The sequence below is a fragment of the Aulostomus chinensis genome, chromosome 5 (genome assembly GCF_037954235.1).
Source record: "Aulostomus chinensis isolate RoL2024-O1b breed Wild chromosome 5, RoL_Achi_v1.0, whole genome shotgun sequence".
NCBI classification, from domain to species: domain Eukaryota; kingdom Metazoa; phylum Chordata; class Actinopteri; order Syngnathiformes; family Aulostomidae; genus Aulostomus; species Aulostomus chinensis.
The window spans coordinates 14,108,800-14,126,702 of record NC_141324.1 but is presented as its reverse complement, the minus strand read 5'-3'; the positions used below and the strand labels follow the sequence as shown (position 1 = coordinate 14,126,702).

General features: G+C 42.3%; 1 protein-coding gene across 1 annotated transcript; it reads left to right on the top strand.

The window, feature by feature from the left end:
• Window positions 1–3,919: 3,919 nt before the first annotated feature.
• Window positions 3,920–10,437, top strand: plvapa (plasmalemma vesicle associated protein a). The gene is made up of 6 exons (XM_086203327.1): window positions 3,920–4,549; window positions 4,875–4,944; window positions 5,070–5,782; window positions 6,273–7,695; window positions 7,941–7,998; window positions 8,854–10,437. The coding sequence occupies exons 1-6, from the start codon at window positions 4,154–4,156 to the stop codon at window positions 8,885–8,887; spliced, it is 2,694 nt and encodes an 897-aa protein (XP_086059453.1). The 5' UTR covers window positions 3,920–4,153; the 3' UTR covers window positions 8,888–10,437.
• Window positions 10,438–17,903: the final 7,466 nt, after the last annotated feature.

The following is a 17,903-nucleotide window of genomic DNA, read 5'->3' as shown; positions in this document are numbered from 1 at the left end:
ACACTTAAAACACAATAGAGCCGCGTTTCCTCTCTACCTGTGCCAGTAGGGGTGTGATATATGTGATGTCCTGACCTCTCCTCCAAAACAGCTCATTTTGACTCAGATACACACCAACAGATGGCACACACCTACAGAAACTCCATTTTGGAAAGGCCATGTTTGGGAGTGGTAAATGTCTGGATGTGATCTGGGTGAAAAGGGTTTCCTGACCCTCCTGCTTCAGCCACAGACCTTACAGGGATTCGAAACATGCTAGTAAAGCATTCTTGACTGAAGCTTTTAAGATCTGACTGCGGTCGTGGTGTGAAGGAGCAGAATATTGGTACTTACAGTGGGCTTCATTAACTTTGACCCCACATACATGGACTGATTATGACACTGATTTCGCTGATGTACTCAGATCAGCCTGAATTTGTTTCATCCATTCATTTTCTACTGCTTGTCCTGTTAAGGGTCGTGGGGGGCTGGAGCCTCTCCCAGCAGCCTTCAGGGCGAGGGGCGGGGTTCACCCTGGACAGGTCACCAGTCCATCTCAGGACCAACACACAGAGACAGACAACCATTCACACTCACAGTCACACCTACGGTCAATTTAGAGTATCAATCAGCCTCGTCCCCTCTTGATGTCTTTGGACTGTGGAGGAAGCTGGAGAACCAGAGAGAACCCACACAGGAACAGGGAGAACATGGAGACTCCAAGATCCTGTGATGGAGCAGGGACTTGAACCTGGAACCTTCTTGCTGTGAGGCCACAGTGCTGACCACTGCACCACCTGGCAGCCCTGAATTTGTTCCTTCTAAAGTTTTTTTATTTATTTATTTTTTTACTGCTGTATTAAATTGATGAAATTTTATGTAGGAGGCTCATTTTCTGTCTTTTTCGTAGTTCGCTTTTAGCCCCCGATCCATTTTTTTATCATACATTTTTTTAAATTAAGTAAATACTGTCATACTTCATTTTGGAGAGGTCTGTCCTTAGAAACTGCTGGACACAAGCTTCTCATCTCATCTAATTTCTTAGGTTCATTTTTACATGGAATAACATGGACCATGGCATAAACAACGGAAGGAACCAAAAGTCTTTTCTGTCATAACCACAAAGTTTTGGTAAAGCCTCTCAGGGGCAAGTCTGTTGGCTCTCTCCAGCTCTAAATTCTAGCTAACTCTTCTGACTCTACTTTCCCTTCTGTTTTGAAACAAAATAACAGACTGATGAAATATGTGATGTGGGGACCTTTTGTGACGGTGTCAGCCAGGGGGCCAACACCTCATGAATGGAGCCTAAATGTGAAACCCTCCCAGACCCTCTTCAGTGTTTAGACAACAATAAAAGCAAGCTACTTCAAGCTGCATTAAATCAACATGAATGTTGATGTCTCATATTTGTCTCTGATATCCTGCATTTGTTGGTCCCTTTTATCTGGGTTCTGGTCCTATCAGCTGTCACGGCTCCTCTGTGAATTACTGCTTCCTGTCAACATTAGACCTGGCACGTCAACAGTGCCTGGCAGGAAAAAGTTGTGGCTTTGACTGTCAAGCTCTTCAATTTCATTTCACTGAAATGTGTTATCTGTGTGTGTGTGTGTGTGTGTGTGTGTGTGTGTGTGTGTGTGTGTGTGTGTGCGCGCGTGTGTGTGTCCTGTGAGACAGAGGGCAGCTTACCCACGTCATCGTGTTGGACTGAGACTCTGCATCAAAGAGCCCCTGAACGAGAACGTCAGAGGAATAACATGAGCCATTGTCCTGCTGGCTGGCTGTGCACCGGAAAACACTGTTCATGATCCCATAAAAATGTTTTTGGCACATGGAGATGGAGACGCTGCACACATTGAGCCTGGTGAGTTACGTCCTGTGAGGCTTAAAAAAAAAAACAAAGGTGCTGTCTGTGTCATCCGATGACTCCTCTCACTCCGTTGGTTCAACACTAACATCTCATGTTGAAAGAGTATTTGGCTTGCATTTAAACTAATTCCAAAAGTCTAAAAATATCCCTTTCGCTAATTCAGAATTAACTTGGAAATGTTTTCATATGCTCTGAAAGACGTGTGTGAGAGGGTTCGCCCTACATGAACGCCTGCAGGCCACAAGGTCAGAGGTGACGCACATCCTTACTTAAGTAGGAATGAAAACGTCCAGGCAAAAGTAGCACATTTCTATCCCGGCCTGTGTTTGTGCAAAACTAAATGAACCTCATGTAATTATTATATTATCAGCATGTTGTTTTTTAAGGCTACGATGGATACACAGGCTTTGAATATTATGTTAGATTAGATAATACACCAAAAATCATGAGCCATTGAAATTCCAACTGAAGGGATTTTTTTTTAAAGCAAAAGTTGGGAGAAGGTGGCTTGCATTAACGGATGTGTGTTTATGTACTTCAGTGAGTTCGAATACCGACAGTGAGATGGTGCCACAAAGTCCCACTTTGTTGTCTGTGACTATGCGCCATTTTAGCATCGGTGTCTGTCTTGTTATTTTAAAGGCTCTTCTAGGGACAGGCATTCGAAATCAGCAGTAGCTAAGAATGCTGCGATGCACTGATTGTTACATTGCTGGCAGGTTTCTTATGAATCTGCATCTGTTCCTACCAAATAAACATGAAAATGAAGCATACCCCCCCCCCCCCCCCAACATTAGATAGAATGTAGGACAGTGGGAAAAAGGGGACTGAGCTGGAGTTGGTCTGTTTACTCCTACTTCAGAAGTTCTCTTCAGCACACCAGTTATTTGATCCCTTATAGAACACGATAAACGATGTTGGCAAGCTACTTTAACATTGCTGCATGACATCATTTTAGAGTACAAGTACATGAAAACTGTCTCTCCTGAGAGATTTATTAGTTATTCACTCTTGAAAAAAAGAGATTAACTGTTCAATTTCCCTAAAACCTGGGTTTCTTGATGACCATGAGCATCTTTGAACACGTGACATAAATTTAAGCTGTCCTATATTTAGTCCTTTGATAGCTGACATTCCTTCATCTTCATTCCCTGAGCCTCCCCTGAATCTGGAGGCTCCTCACACAGGAACAACCTCAGTGCTCGTGAGGTTTTTAACATCAATAACAGAACTCAAAATCTTCAACTCCAATCAGACAGTTTAGCTGTAAGTGACGCCAAGATCGTCTTCACGATGTGTGATTGTCCATCTGTTCAGATAAAGGTGGTCCTGATCATGGGAAGATGCACAATGATGTTAAAAAATATATATTTTTGCTCGAAAGCAGCAAAATTTAGGATCAAGGTGGTAGGTAGATGAAAGTGCTGGTATTTGTTTTAAAAAGTAAGTTCTAGTAAAGAACAGTACAGAAACAAAGTCTTTGTCACTTCATCAAAATATGAAGTAATTTCTATTTCCCTCCATCTTTCCCTTTTCATTGTGGTCACATTCCAATCTGTCCGTCATTCTCTCTCCCTGCATTCCCTCTCTCTTTGTCTCTGTCCCTCTTTTTTTCCATCTCTTTCTCTTTCTGTCTCCATCTCTGCCCCTCTCTCCTGCTCTCTTTCCCTCCAGCAGGTCAAAGCAGAAGGCCGTCCCCACTGAGCCTGGGTCTGCTCGATGTTCCTGCCCGTTAGAGGAAGGTTTTCATCGCCGCTGTTGCAGGATGTGCTTGCTCATGGAGAATTGTTGGGCTTAAATTCATTGAAGGACTCCGGTGGTGGACCTGCTCTACCTGTAAAGTGTCAAGAGCTAACTTTTGTTGCAATTTGGTGCAATACAAATAAAACTGACTTGACTTTGTGCTTATTTCCCTCCCCTGTCTTGACCACGTGTGTGTTGATAACGTTCAGGGAGGTGCAGCCAGTGGAGCAGGGTGAGACAGGGAGAGGGAGGGGTTCTGGGCCAAACCAACTTCCCATCATGGGAAGTGTGTGACCAGAGGAGTTTATAAATTCCTCCTCATGTTTACACTTCACCCACAATCTGATCAATGCTCGTGTAATCAGGGCTGCAGAGGACATGTCTGGAGCTCATATCTCGTGTGCTGGACTTTATTAGAGGAAGAAATGGACTGAAATCTGTTGGATGGTCTGATTTTACCAGTGTCTTATTGTGTCATCTGGTTTGCAGTTGTACCGCTTGTAGTGAACCTCAAGTCTCGGACATTCCTCTTGGACCCCCCTCTCCCATTGGCCATCAACAGCCATGTACAGCAGCGGCTACACCCAGGTGTCCAAGTACAGCCCGCAGGCCCAGAAGAAGATGCAGTACCGCTCAAAGGGCAAGAGCTGCGGCTACTATATGCGGATTGTCTTCTTCTTCTCGTCACTCATTCAGTCTCTTATCATAGTCAGCCTCGTGCTCTTTTTAGTCTATGGTAAGCAGCAGGACTCGGCATCCACCGATCGCATCCAGGACCTGGAGGAGAGCTTCAGCCGGCTCTCCATCGACAACGTTGCCCTCAGGCAGCAGAGGAGGAACCTGACTGTATTACTCAATGCCACCCTGACGGAAAAGACACGCATCGAGTGGGACCTGGCCAACCTCCGCTACTTCGCCAATATCTCTTCCATCATAATTGAAGATATTGACAAGAGACTGGTACGCCTTTTAGTCGTATCTATCTAAAAATGAGCTCCCTCAGCTTAGTTCAGTTAGAATGAAGTTAGAAGTTAAGTTAGAGTGAAGGAAAGGAAGCTTCATATCAAACACGCTGGTCTGATTTAAATTAGGAATCTTACATGATGTTTTTCATTAAATTACTATAAGACAGCATTTTATCAATTTCACAATAAAAGGCTTTAGTATAGTCAGTATTGTTAGAAGTATTTGTAGAAGCCACAGGTGTTCATACATCAGATACAAATGTCTCGTGACGTAGGAAAAATATTTCATCAGTTGTATTTTCTTTCCCTGATATAAACAGCAACTGTGTCATGTTGACTTGATGATGTGCAAGAACACTGCACGTTACCCCACCTCGTGCACCGCCACCAGTGAGTCTAATCACTGTTTAATCACAATCAGTTTATCTAATCAACCTCAAATGCATCTTCCTGCACTTTGAACTACTAATTAGTGCCGCCTTCTTTTTTCTTTTGCCCCTGTGTTTTTCAAACAGTGTCAATGCAGGGCTGTAACAGTGCGCAATTTGAGCGGCTTAACGCCAAGTTGGCGCTTGTAGAGTCCAACTTCACACAGATGATGCAGAGGAACAGGATGGAAATGGAACTCATTGCCAGAGACAGGGACAACATTAACCTGGAAGCCATCCGTCTGAGAAGGGAAAAATCCTCAATTGAAAAGGAGCTGCAATTCTCCAAACTGAAATGCAAAGAAGACTTTGTTCTCTCCTTGAGTGGCATCACCAACGTCTCCAGGGCTTTCTTACAGAAGATTGAATCGCTTTTCCCCGCACACATCCCATTCCAGCTCACCTGTATAAACCAGAGGGAACACCTGGAGCAGATCCGCACCAATTGCACCAGCTTGTCTAGAGACGTGGAGGACAAATTTCAAAAATACTTAAATAACGTGGGGGAGAAGGTGTCAGACATCCAGACCGAGAACAGTCACCTGAAGGCAGAGAACATACTATTAACCGCAGACTTCCGCCAGTGCAGCCAGAACCGCACGGGTCTAATCCAGGAGCACAAAAGAAACATCGAGAAGCTTCAACTGAAAAATGACAGGGAGAAGGAGATGCTTCTGTTGGAGAAAGGAAAGCTGATAGGAGACGTGGAAATCTTGGAGAACAATGTCAGATATAAAGATAAAGAAGTTGAACACCTAACAGAAAAACTTAGACAACTCAACATGACCTGCTTGTTAAAGGTAAAAAACACTTACAGGGAACATGTTTTAAGTTTTTCAGGCATGCCACAGACAGCGGGAGACCTACTCCACCTATGCTAGGCCCATTTGTTTATATAACACCACTAGAAAGGACTAAAATGCAAACAAAAGCCAGTGTCTTACATCCTTGAGAGAGATGCATACACTAAAGATTTATGAGCTCAAAGTAGCTTGAATTGGAAACAATCCAGCTCTCAGTGCTCGGAAAGAGGGAAAATGTCGGCCTGTTAGGAAAAAAAAAAGGGCAGGAGGGTGAGAGCTGGGCAAACATTTCCCTGCAGTTGTGTCAGGATTTGGAACATTTAGAACCCAGACTGTATCCATGGAGTATGGGATTGTAATAAACAGTGTCTTCTAGAAGTAGAGAATGCATCTAAATATCCTGCTTTGGGTCGTTTGAAATAGATCAGGTGCGAAACCAATGTTTTCATTCAAAATGCTAATCTGTTTTCTTTGTGTTTAATTTCAGTCTGGATCTGGTGGATTTGGTGCAGGCTCAGCCCTTAGGCCTGGCCAATATGGCCCTTACAGTAGCGGGGGAACCGGGTCTACCGGTTTAAAGCCAGGGTCAGGTGGATTAGGTTCAAATTTTGGCTCAACAGGATTAAACAAGCCAGGATCAACAGGGTTGGGCACCTCAAGTTTTGGATCAACTGGGGCAAGTAGTGGGTCGGGATTAAACAAATTTGGATCAACTGGGTTAGGCTCAGCAAGTAGTGGGTCGGGATTAAACAAATTTGGATCAACTGGGTTAGGCTCAGCAAGTAGTGGGTCGGGATTAAACAAATTTGGATCAACTGGGGCAGGCGCAGCAAGTAGTGGGTCAGGATTAAACAAATTTGGATCAACTGGGTCAGGCTCAGCAAGTAGTGGGTCAGGATTAAACAAGTTTGGATCCACAGGGCTGGGCACCTCAAGTTTTGGCTCAACTGGGTCAAATACTGGGTCTGGATTAAACAAGCAAACATCAACTGGTTTAGGCTCTTCAACTTTTGGATCAACCGGGTCGAGTAGTGGGTCAGGATTAAACAAGTTTGGATCCACTGGGTCAAGTAGTGCGTCTGTATTAAACAAACTAGGCTCAACTGGGATAAGTAGTGGGTCCGGATTAAGCAAGCCGGGATCAACTGGGTTAGGATCCTCAAGCTATGGATCAACTGGGTCAAGTAGTGGGTCAGGACTGAGCAAGACAGGATCAACTGGGTTAGGCTCTTCAAGCTTGGGGTCAACTGGGTCAAGTAGTGGGTCAGGATTAAGCAAGACAGGAACAACTGGATTAGGGTCCTCAAGCTTTGGATCAACTGGGTCAAGTAGTGGGTCAGGACTAAGCAAGACGGGATCAACTGGATTAGGATCCTCATTCTTTGGGTCAACTGGGTCAAGTAGTGGGTCAGGACTAAGCAAGACGGGATCAACTGGATTAGGATCCTCAAGCTTTGGATCAACAGGGTCAAGTAGTGGGTCAGGACTAAGCAAGACAGGATCAACTGGGTTAGGCTCCTCAAGCTTTGGATCAACAGGGTCAAGTAGTGGGTCAGGACTAAGCAAGACAGGATCAACTGGGTTAGGCTCCTCAAGCTTTGGATCAACAGGGTCAAGTAGTGGGTCAGGACTAAGCAAGACAGGATCAACTGGGTTAGGATCCTCAAGCTTCGGATCAACAGGGTCAAGTACAAGTCTTAATAAGCAAGCAACAAGTGGGAAAACCTCTTCAAGCACTGGGTCAACTGGATCGACTGGATCAACAAGTAAAACTGGGTCAAATGGCTCCGGATTTTCTTGGTTTGGGTTTGGATCAGGCAACAGTAAACCAGGAACTGGAACAGGAAAAGGAACATCAAGTGGAACTTCATTGGGTTCTGGAAAGACCAGTGGACTTATAAGTGGCCCATGTAAGAATGAACATTTGTTCTTTACATAGAATTTGCTCAAATGGAAGCTCCACGCTTCAAGATACTCAAACTAGGTCTTCAAATAATTGACATAATCATCCATTGGGATTCAAATTTGAGTCCACTTCTCAAAAGTGAACGCCACAGAACACACATTGTCAACACTTTTATCTTAAGGATGTAAAAACAGCTTGATTGTCTTCTGTTGTGACCAATGACACATTACTGTCCTTGTGTTAAAACAGACAGCGTCGCTCAGCACCTTCAAGATCTGCAGCGCATCATCAACCCCTCGGCCCAAGAGTGAGTATCAAGAGTAGACTGGCGTGTCGTCGCTGAACTCAAAAGGCTGCTGCTCTTTGTGATGCTAGCTTAGCATTTTATGAACAAGAGGCCAGAGTGAGCTAACCCTTAAAGGATAAAGCTTTGTATTCTGTATATTTGTAAATAATACAAAAGACAAGAGACACCTATTAGGTGAAAGTGTGTCATTGCATTTGGGAAGAAAAGGTCCCAGTGTACAACAGCTAGCAATATGGTCCCAGAAAACCAGTTCATTTCTGCTATCAAAATACCAAATATTAGCATTACAACCTCATTGTTTATATAAATGACATGTTACGAAGCTCAATTAATCGGTTAATATTTCAACTATGAACAGGTAGCTAATTTAATGTAGCAGTCTAGAATGCTAATTACTCATTACAGCCCCCAAAAAGCTACACGATTAAACAAAATGAACCTAAATAAGCTGTCATTTGACATCACATTCGCTAATGAGAAGGCCTCAATTAATAATGATGAGACTTATTAAGGCTCAGAGCAAACACATTTCTCATCTTTGACCCCAAACAATTGCAGCCTGTCTGGTGACACTAAACCCTGTCTGAAAGTAAACTGAAACATGAGCCAATAGTGCATTTGTTTAGGATTATTGTTTTAGAGCTGGATATGTCAGTGTCTGCGTTTTAAGTAGCTTTTTTGGGGGGAGTGAAGCCAGAGAGGAATTAGTTCTGTTACACTGGGCTTCCGTGAGTTTTTTGGTTGGAGCATTTAAAAAAAAATGCCGAATGGAATATGACCGAATGTGACTGTAGTAAAGTGCTGAAATGCTATTAACTGATGCATCGATAAATCATTCTTGCTGTCTCGTTGCAGGGAGAGACAAGATCTTTCCAGAATGTTGGGTTAGACCATTGATGAGGAAAACCACCACAACTAAATGCAAGCTCTTCATATTGAGTTCACATGCTGTTAACACACGAATAAATGATATAATATCTATACTGTTCATACTGGATTAAACACATTCATAATGAATAAGTTTTGCACTTTGTAAATTAAAATGTGAATTTCTAATCATATGTATATCTACTATATGCAACATTAAGCGCATGTATTTTTACATTGTAAATAGAGAGAGACAAACGCTTTGTTCGGCTGTGCTACTCTCCTCTTTATAAACAAACCTATTTTAAATATTACCCCATTCAGACCTGGAAGTAACTGTTTGTCCCTGTGTGCGTCACCTATTGTGTGGCTAATTGTCTACAAATGACTTTTTCACTCCCATCCGTGATGCGATGGCGACATTTACTGGCGATGGGATTTAATCCTTCAAGCATGTTTATGCGTACCTGCCAACCTGTCAGCAGGCCGGCGGCAGCAGATGGGAAAGGACCTCGACAGACGTTCTTGTGTGCAGACTGTGAATGAAAACAATGCCCTGCCACTTAACAGAGAGAACGTGGACGTCCATCGTGTTTACACGATCCTGATATATCTCCTCCGAAGAATACATGGGCGAGGCTTGTCTCTTTGTGCCTTTCTTATCATAAAGAAACAATGTCCTGCCCAGTAGTTTTGTCTCATTTCTACCATTAAAAAAAATCTATGCTTCATATAAGACATAATCACTTAATATCAGTGAGATCGATAGAATTAATAGACAAAGAATCTTAGCTCAAGAGCTCTGAGCTCCTTTTCTCTCACTACACTGACTAATTATTTGGCCTACAACAAGCAATATGGATCTCAACGTATTGTTTATACTTGAAATAATAAAAACAATCTGCCGTTGCATTAAGTAAAATTTACGCGTTCAGTATTTTCCTAAAAATTAGCCCCTTTTTCTTAGTGAGATGTGAGACATCCAGTCTTAGAGTAGGAGCGATGAGTTTATTTGTTTTTTTAGAAATTAAGGACAGTAAAAAAAATTGTGAAGGCACAAAGAACAAATAACCAATGAATATTTGTTGGTGTACTTTCGTAAAAATTCCTGGGTCTGTATTTTGCTGAAGTATTTTTATGGACAACTGTTTGCTTTTACCAGCCACAATGTCGACACAGATTTCTGTACTTTCTTCTGCTTGCTTTTTCAAAACAGGCTGCGACACAAGCTTTTCATCAGAATTGTAGATTATTTTCATTTTTGCATCGTTACGTGTTTTTTTTTCCAACAGTAAAACTGATTTAAACCCAAAATAATGAACGTGGAACAGTGTCTTGTGTCATGCGAGTTCCTGCTGTGCTGTTATCATCTCCACAATAACGTTTGAAGTTCTGTTGCTGACACTGAAATCCGATCAGCACATCAGTGCAAAGTTGATGCTTCTTTATTTTATTTTATTTTATTTTTTATTGTAGTTGTAGTTAGAGTGGTGTATTCATCATTATATGATGTGGTATTGATGCCAAGTTCAAAGGCTAAACGTGTACCTGCAGAGAGATAAAGAAACTTCCAGCTTCATGGGCCTCAAAAACCTTCTCAAGGTTGAAATCAATGTAAAAACCTTGATTTAACCTTCATTCATCTTTGTCGCTGCATAGTTTACAAATCTATGAAATCTAAATTGCAGCTTAACGCCATCAGCTGATGGAACTTGACAAGTTTGTCAGTAGAAAGAAATCAAACCTGTTTAGAGATGAGTAACATGAGCAGCTTTTTCCTCCCGTATCTGTAATACAGCTTTGCATTACGTCTCCTGTAAATGAAAGAAATCCTCACCATGGAGCCTAAGTGGAGCAAATAAACGAACCCTTACACGAGCAGATAAACATCCTGTTGGTCGAACCGTGAGAGGATGGGAACGTACTGTTAATTCAAGAGAGTATTGTGTTGGTGCCAATTAATAAATACAGTGTATTGACGGTAGAAGGCAGAGCGCCGGCCTAAAGGATATCCTTTGTTTAACGTCAAGTGTTTTTCCACATTTGGGATGTGCTGCTCACCGCAGGAGTAGCCGCGATGAAATTAAAGGTCAGCCGGTGGGATGCTTTGGGGAGTCGTTTTTATCACCCCCACAAAGAGATACTGGTTTCCTGTCGTCCTGAAGGGTTTTCCTGTCAGTTCATGTCACTTCTTTAATCCCCTGCTCAATAACACAGGACTTCAGCACGTATTTTACCTTAAACTGACACGACAGGCTCCGGATGTTAGTGAGGAAAAGAAATTATGTTACACTTTGTTTTCCTTGGGAGCAAAATATGAAACGATAGACCGAAAATTGACTGATATTCTGCCTTACTCAACAGGGTTTTTCGACTTCCCTCCAACAGCAACAATAGCTGTCGAAGGATGTGAGGAAGTGGTGTGACACTCATGCACTTTCCATCTTATATTTTCTTCGACGCTTTGAGAATAAAACAACCCCCCCCCCCCCAGAGGTTATTGTGTTTTTAGCCTTAAAAGTTACTGTATTAAACATGTTTTTACTGCAAGGCATCGACAAGATATTTCACAGAAAGGGTAGAAAGTATGTGAAAGAAGGCTACGCCAATGAGGGGTTTTCAAAACCGGGCACAAAACTACGGTGTCTTTGAATAACATCTTTAACCAGATCACGTACATTTAGACTAAAAAACACTTACAAGTAAATGTTCAGCCATAAATGAAGAGATAAAATCCTTTTTAAAAAAGGTGCAAAAGGTCAAATCGAAACTGCTTGTACTCACATATACATGAAATGTTCAAGTAATGACCTTGGAACAAAGCAGATCTCAGTCTCTCTCTGACTCTGTAGTCGAGGAAAATTCTGGACTGCAGAAGAAGGAGGAAGGCCATTTATAAAGTGACTGTTCAACCACACAGTCAAATCATATTTGTGATGAATCCTCGTAAAAGTGCCACGTGTCACATGCGAGTCTGTAAGCGGACAGCACGGATGTTTGACGGCGCAAATGGCTTGTAATGTTGTGAACGACAAAACGTGGGAAAACCAGGAAAAACTCATGGAATTTCAACGCAGCCATCCATTCCTCGGCCCGGAAAAGTTTTATTTTATGAAAATAGATAAAAACTTGAACAAACTTAAAGCTTGATAAATCCATAAATCATACAAATAAATGGAGCCAGAAAATGTCCCAAATACCTGCATATTTGTGTATAAGAAGTTTGACGGGCAGGTCTCATGTCTAATAGTGATTTACTTCAATGCACGTTCATACGGTATCAACCCTTGTAGCACATTGTCCATTTTATCTTGGGTTTCTGTGAACAGATGTTTCAGAGAATGTGTTTTAACAAGCTTCCTCACAGATGTGGGAAAGTCATGGAAACCACGCCATCTATCATAAAAATAAAAAAATCGATGTCAATATGGAACGAGACGCGGGACTTTTTGGCTGTCACACATGTAAACAGTCCTTTATGATCTTATCAATGCTCCATTTCCTATGTTCTTATTTTACAAGTAGGTCATTTTCAAGTTCCGTCAAGAGCAAAAGCGCTTTGATACTAAATATTTCAACAATGTTTGACTCATCTTGGCTTGTATAGTTTTCGGATGTTGATCCACAGCACTGAGAGCTCTGACAGAGATTGGGGACAGGCTGCCGGGCCACCTCCCGCACCCTAGCCCTGCAGGAAAGGGAACATTCGCTTCTTATTACAACCTCCTTCCTCACCTGGGGTAGCAGGACGGTGACCTTTTTTGTCTACGGCTGCTAATGTCCCCTCTTTTCTGTGAATTCTGATTGCGTTTCCTCTTCGCCCAGTCCCAGTCCCATGGCTGCCCAGGCTGGTAAAGACATCAGGGGGCAAATAACCCTTTCAGCTCTGTGTCTTTCAGCGTAACTCTGACATCCACCTCGGCCTCTTCCAGCAATTATGTTATGGAGAGGGAAACACGTGTTACTTTAATTGCTCAAAGAGAATAGCTTGGACTTCTTGTAACCCATGTCTCAGGAGCTAAGTGTTTGTGTACGGACAATCCTGCGACCCTCGCTGGCATACGTGATGTCATTATAACAAAAACACCATACCTGCAACTGTTCTTAGGTCCCTTGGGTACCACAAATCAAATAGATTGGAGACAAGGCTTACATTGTGTGCACTGACAGTTATACAACACAATATGAGCTCAGATTCAGAGAACTTTATTTATCCCCGTGCGGACAACTAAGGGAGCAGGGAGCCATACAGTTGGTAGGAATGGTTAAGATGCTTTAATGTCGTGTTGGAAGGCATGAAATTCGTCGGTGATTATCACCCTCGTTGATTTCAAAGGTTATACGTGTCTTCAACACGTGGAAGTTCGCCAATGAGGGTTGCTAACGACTGGTGGCCAACAAGCAGCTAAACAAGCCCACAAAGGTTCTTGCAGACATTTAACATCGCTGCTGAAAAAGAAGCTTGAGCCGTGTAGTTTGTCCATATCACAACGTGAGCTTTGTACCATGAGTGACTGCACGAGCATGTTCTAAATCATAAAATCGGTGTTCGTTCGTGGAGATTATTTAGTGAAAAAATGCGAGTCTCGTGAACTAAAATGTGGCCCTGAAAAAAAAAACAGGTCATTCCTCCTGCGCACTATGTTTAGGAAAAATTTTAACAATCTTATCTTAGTGTGTGTGTGTGTGTGTGGGGGGGGGGGGGGTCCTTAGGGGACTTTAAAAAAATATCCTCACTTAGATATGCTGGCTGCCGCTCGACTCACGAGAAGCCGGTAATTCAAACGCGCATTGAAAGAACTGCTACCAGCACGTCAACGCCATACGAACACCTGCTAATCAGAGCCGAAATCCAAGAGACATACGAAGGCACTCTAAAGCAGGTTAAATAGCAACAACCAAAGCAGAGCATGTCGTAATAATAATCATAATACTACTAATAATAATACCTACTAATACGTTCTATCATTTTGTGATCAATTTGTAGAATGTACTAAAACAAGGCTTTACAACGACAGCCTTTTTTTTTTTCTTTTTTTTTTTAGGTGAAAATGATCTTTTCTCCACCACACTGTTGATGCTTGTTGCCCGATTTATCTCTGGCATTGATTATCTATCAAACACTGGGAGCCAACACAGCCGGCGGAATAACGAGGAGATTACTGATCCTCCAGTGCGCGAAGAGAGAGCAACGAGGCTAGAGCCACTGCAGGGATCTGTTTTTGATGGCAGCAGCTGAGACATCAGTCTCTGCAGGAAGTTACTCACTTTGCTGGTGTTACAGAAGTTGAGAGGATGGACCTTGCTGGGAGGAAAGCTGCTGTCTGACCTGCGATAAAATTAGGAATGAAAATAATCCAGCCAAAATCCTTATTGATAAAAAGCTAATCTCTCTCTTTAGGAAAAGGCTTGTATTTTTTTGGAAACCGAAACAAAAACTCTGAAGTCCTAGTTATTCATCACGTGTTATCGTCTCTGTTCTGGAACAGAAGTGCAGTATGTGAAATTCCCTTCAGACTGTTAGAATCGTCTGGTTTAATAATTCATGTGAAGCTGGGAATGAGGCCTTCAATTTCCTCTGCTTGCTTCAGACTTTTTAAACATTTCCTTCATCTGAAGTCCAAAGAGAGAAGGCAACATTTTATGGGAAAGTTGAAGAGACATATTTGTGATTCCGAACTTGACGAATAAAACGGATTTCATGAATTGGAATTAAAATGTCTTTTTTGCTCCAAATTTGACTGTGAAAGTTGTCCAGCAGGAAGCAGAAATTGTATAACATGATTGCAGTGGTAAAATGACACAATTTATACACGTTAATAAATGTAATATATTTTTCAAATTTCATTTGAATAGTTTAGCAGTAGTAGGGGAGCACGGTGGTGCAGTGGTCAGCACTGTGGCCTCACAGCAAGAAGGTTCCTGGTTTGAGTCCCGGCTCCATCACAGGATCTTTCTGTGTGGAGTCTCCATGTTCTCCCTGTTCCTGTGTGGGTTCTCTCTGGTACTCCAGCTTCCTCCCACAGTCCAAAGACAACAAGAGGGGACGAGGCTGATTGATACTCTAAATTGACCGTAGGTGTGACTGTGAGTGTGAATGTTTGTCTGTCTCTATGTGTTGGTCCTGAGATGGACTGGTGACCTGTCCAGGGTGAACCCCGCCTCTCACCTGAAGGCTACTGGGATAGGCTCCAGCCCCCCCTGACCCTTAACAGGATAAGTGGTAGAAAATGGATGGATGGCTGGATGAGACACCAGAATTAACTAGAAAAAAACACTTTCATATTGTGGCTCAGGGGTAGAGTGGCCTTCCAGCAACCAAAGGGTCGCTGATTCGATCCCCGACCCTGGTGACCATGTCCTTGTGTCCTTGAGCAAGATACTGAACCCATACTTGCTCCTGATGAGTAGGTTGGTGCCTTGCATGGCAGCCTCCACCATCAGTGTGTGAGTGTGTGTGTGTGTGTGTGTGTGAATGAGAGGACACTGTAAAGCCCTTTGAGTGCCGCAAAGGTAGAAAAGCGCTATATAAAATTGAGTCCATTTACCATTTTACAAGCACACAATTCTCTGACCTTCATCTCCCCCTGCAACCCTTAACAGATGAGCAGGTAGGAAAAAGGTTGGAGGGATGGAAAATTGAGCTGTAACCTCTTCTCTCTGGGGGGTTGTGGTTGCCCACTGGCTCCATCTAGTGCCCATCACAGAGTATTGCTAAACTTGAAAAATATGTCTGGTACGTCTGCCTGGTACGTTTACGAGGTTGAGACGTCACACTGACTGAGTCAGCGTGTCTGTTTTCATATTTGATGGAGCAACAGAAGCAGTAACGAAAGTAACTCTGAAAACTGCAGAGTTTATGTACAATGACTTCTGGCATTTGGTTGAATTGCTTTCAAAATACGTTCCATTTAGTTTTTATGTCCCAAAGTGAACCAGCCACGCGCACACATAGGGCCCTGGGCTGCTTTTTTTTTTTTTTACCTGTCCTGTTCAGTAGCTGGGGCAAGCAGCATCAATGTTCCTGGTGACTTGTTGTACTGAAGCAGTTTTACTCTGCATAGGCGGAATCTGATGAACTCCTCCTATTGGGCCCTGGGCTGCTTCAGCCTCGGATGAAAGAGTCGAGCCGCTTCTCTGGTCGTTGCGGCTCCGCGGTCACAGAGGGAGCGAGCGGGCGAGTGAGATGGAGAGGAGCCGCTGCCCCATGCAGAACTAAGGAGACGTGACAGAGGAGCAACTTGAACCTGTGAGTTCTGGTCTAACGAGTCGCCGTCCATTTATTCAACCTGCTTAAATGTGGGTCGCCTCATATTTCGGAAAAACGCTCTATATTTGGCTAATTTTCAAAATGAAATACACCGTGTACTCGGCGGATCGTAGCCTATTTCCCTCACTTCAGGACTAAAGTACAGGTCCGAGGTTTAGACAGGCCTTTAAAATTTATTGTGACCTTGCTATTGTTGTGTGGGCTAACAAAATAATAATGATAATGAGAATAATATTTGTGATTTGTGATTTCAACATTCTGGGTGTATATACACTTTATTTATATTTATATGTATATACAAATATATATATATATATATATATATATATATATACATACATACATACATACATATATGTATATATATGTATGTACATATATATACATATATATGTATATATATGTATGTATATATGTATATATACATACATACATATATATGTATATATGTATGTACATATATATACATATATATGTATATATATGTATGTATATATATACATATACATATATATATGTATATATATATATAAGCTGTAGGTTATCTGTGTTACAGATACAGAAAAGGAAGGCGAAGGAGTGGCAATTGCATATCACGTTCACCGAGCCGCTGCCCCTCTATGGTCATGCGCACGTTCCTGGTGTATACTGATTCTGAAGTGGTTATTTTTATATTTCATATGTCATTCAGTTCAGTAGTTGTACTGTTTCTTCTCATTGTGGTATTTCATATTCACGTATTTGTGTGATACACGTCAGTTCAAGATTTTCTCCACCAAATCATCCCATGAAAGCCTGATTGTGCAGCTGCGTTTGTCATTTTTCTCCTTGTTTTCTTGGACCAGCACCTCAGCACCACAGGTGTGTGTTTGACCCGCTTGGAAGCATTTATCACCAGGAAGACATTGATAGAATCCCACTTCTGCCACTTCTTCTCTTACTGTCTTCTCCTAATTCTGTTCCTGCTCTCATCCTCATGTAATCACATTAAACTCTGAGGTGAGTTTAGATTTCATTTTTGGGAAATGCGTGTCTCTGTGGATTCATGTTTCCTCCCCAGCCACATAAATTCATGCATCTGATTTGACAGTGAGCGAAAAATTAACAGTATTTTGCATCGACTTTGTTTTTCCAAACCCTTTTGTTTTCATATTGTTTCATATTGTTTATGAAATACATGAAGCTTTTAAACCCATTAATCATTGCAAAAGCTAGTAAATTCAGACTGGAACGCTTTTAGTGTCTTTCGTACTGTCAGGTCTTTGTTGAGCTTTAATGGAGGATAAGATTCACTCAACGAGACCTGGAGCCTTGAGACGCGCAGGAGAGGAAGAGGAGGATGAAGAGTTGTGGTTGCTATGCTTGGTCTCCACGCGCATCATTCGCGATGATCCCGCGAACGTTAACATACGTCATCACGTGATCACAGTCAAGTTCTCGCAGTTTGCTGTCAGCAGCCGTTGGAGCAGACGTGTCTGAGCGACTTCTGACAGAGTTTCTCAGGAAAAAGCACTTTCACAAACCTTTGGAGGAGACGTCCAACATGGCAAAAGTAGGTTGTCCTGTTTTACTTCAATTCTGTGTTCACTTTGTTTGTTTGTCCTTTCTGTTGTTTTGCTGTTGACACTTCGCGAGGAGCTCAAATCCTCTGACGCACTGTCATTTCACCGGGAAGGCATTTTAGGATTTGAGACACAATTTGGAGAACAAAATAGCATTGAAACATATTGGTTTCAAAGTTGTTGACCACTGAGATAAATAATGAACC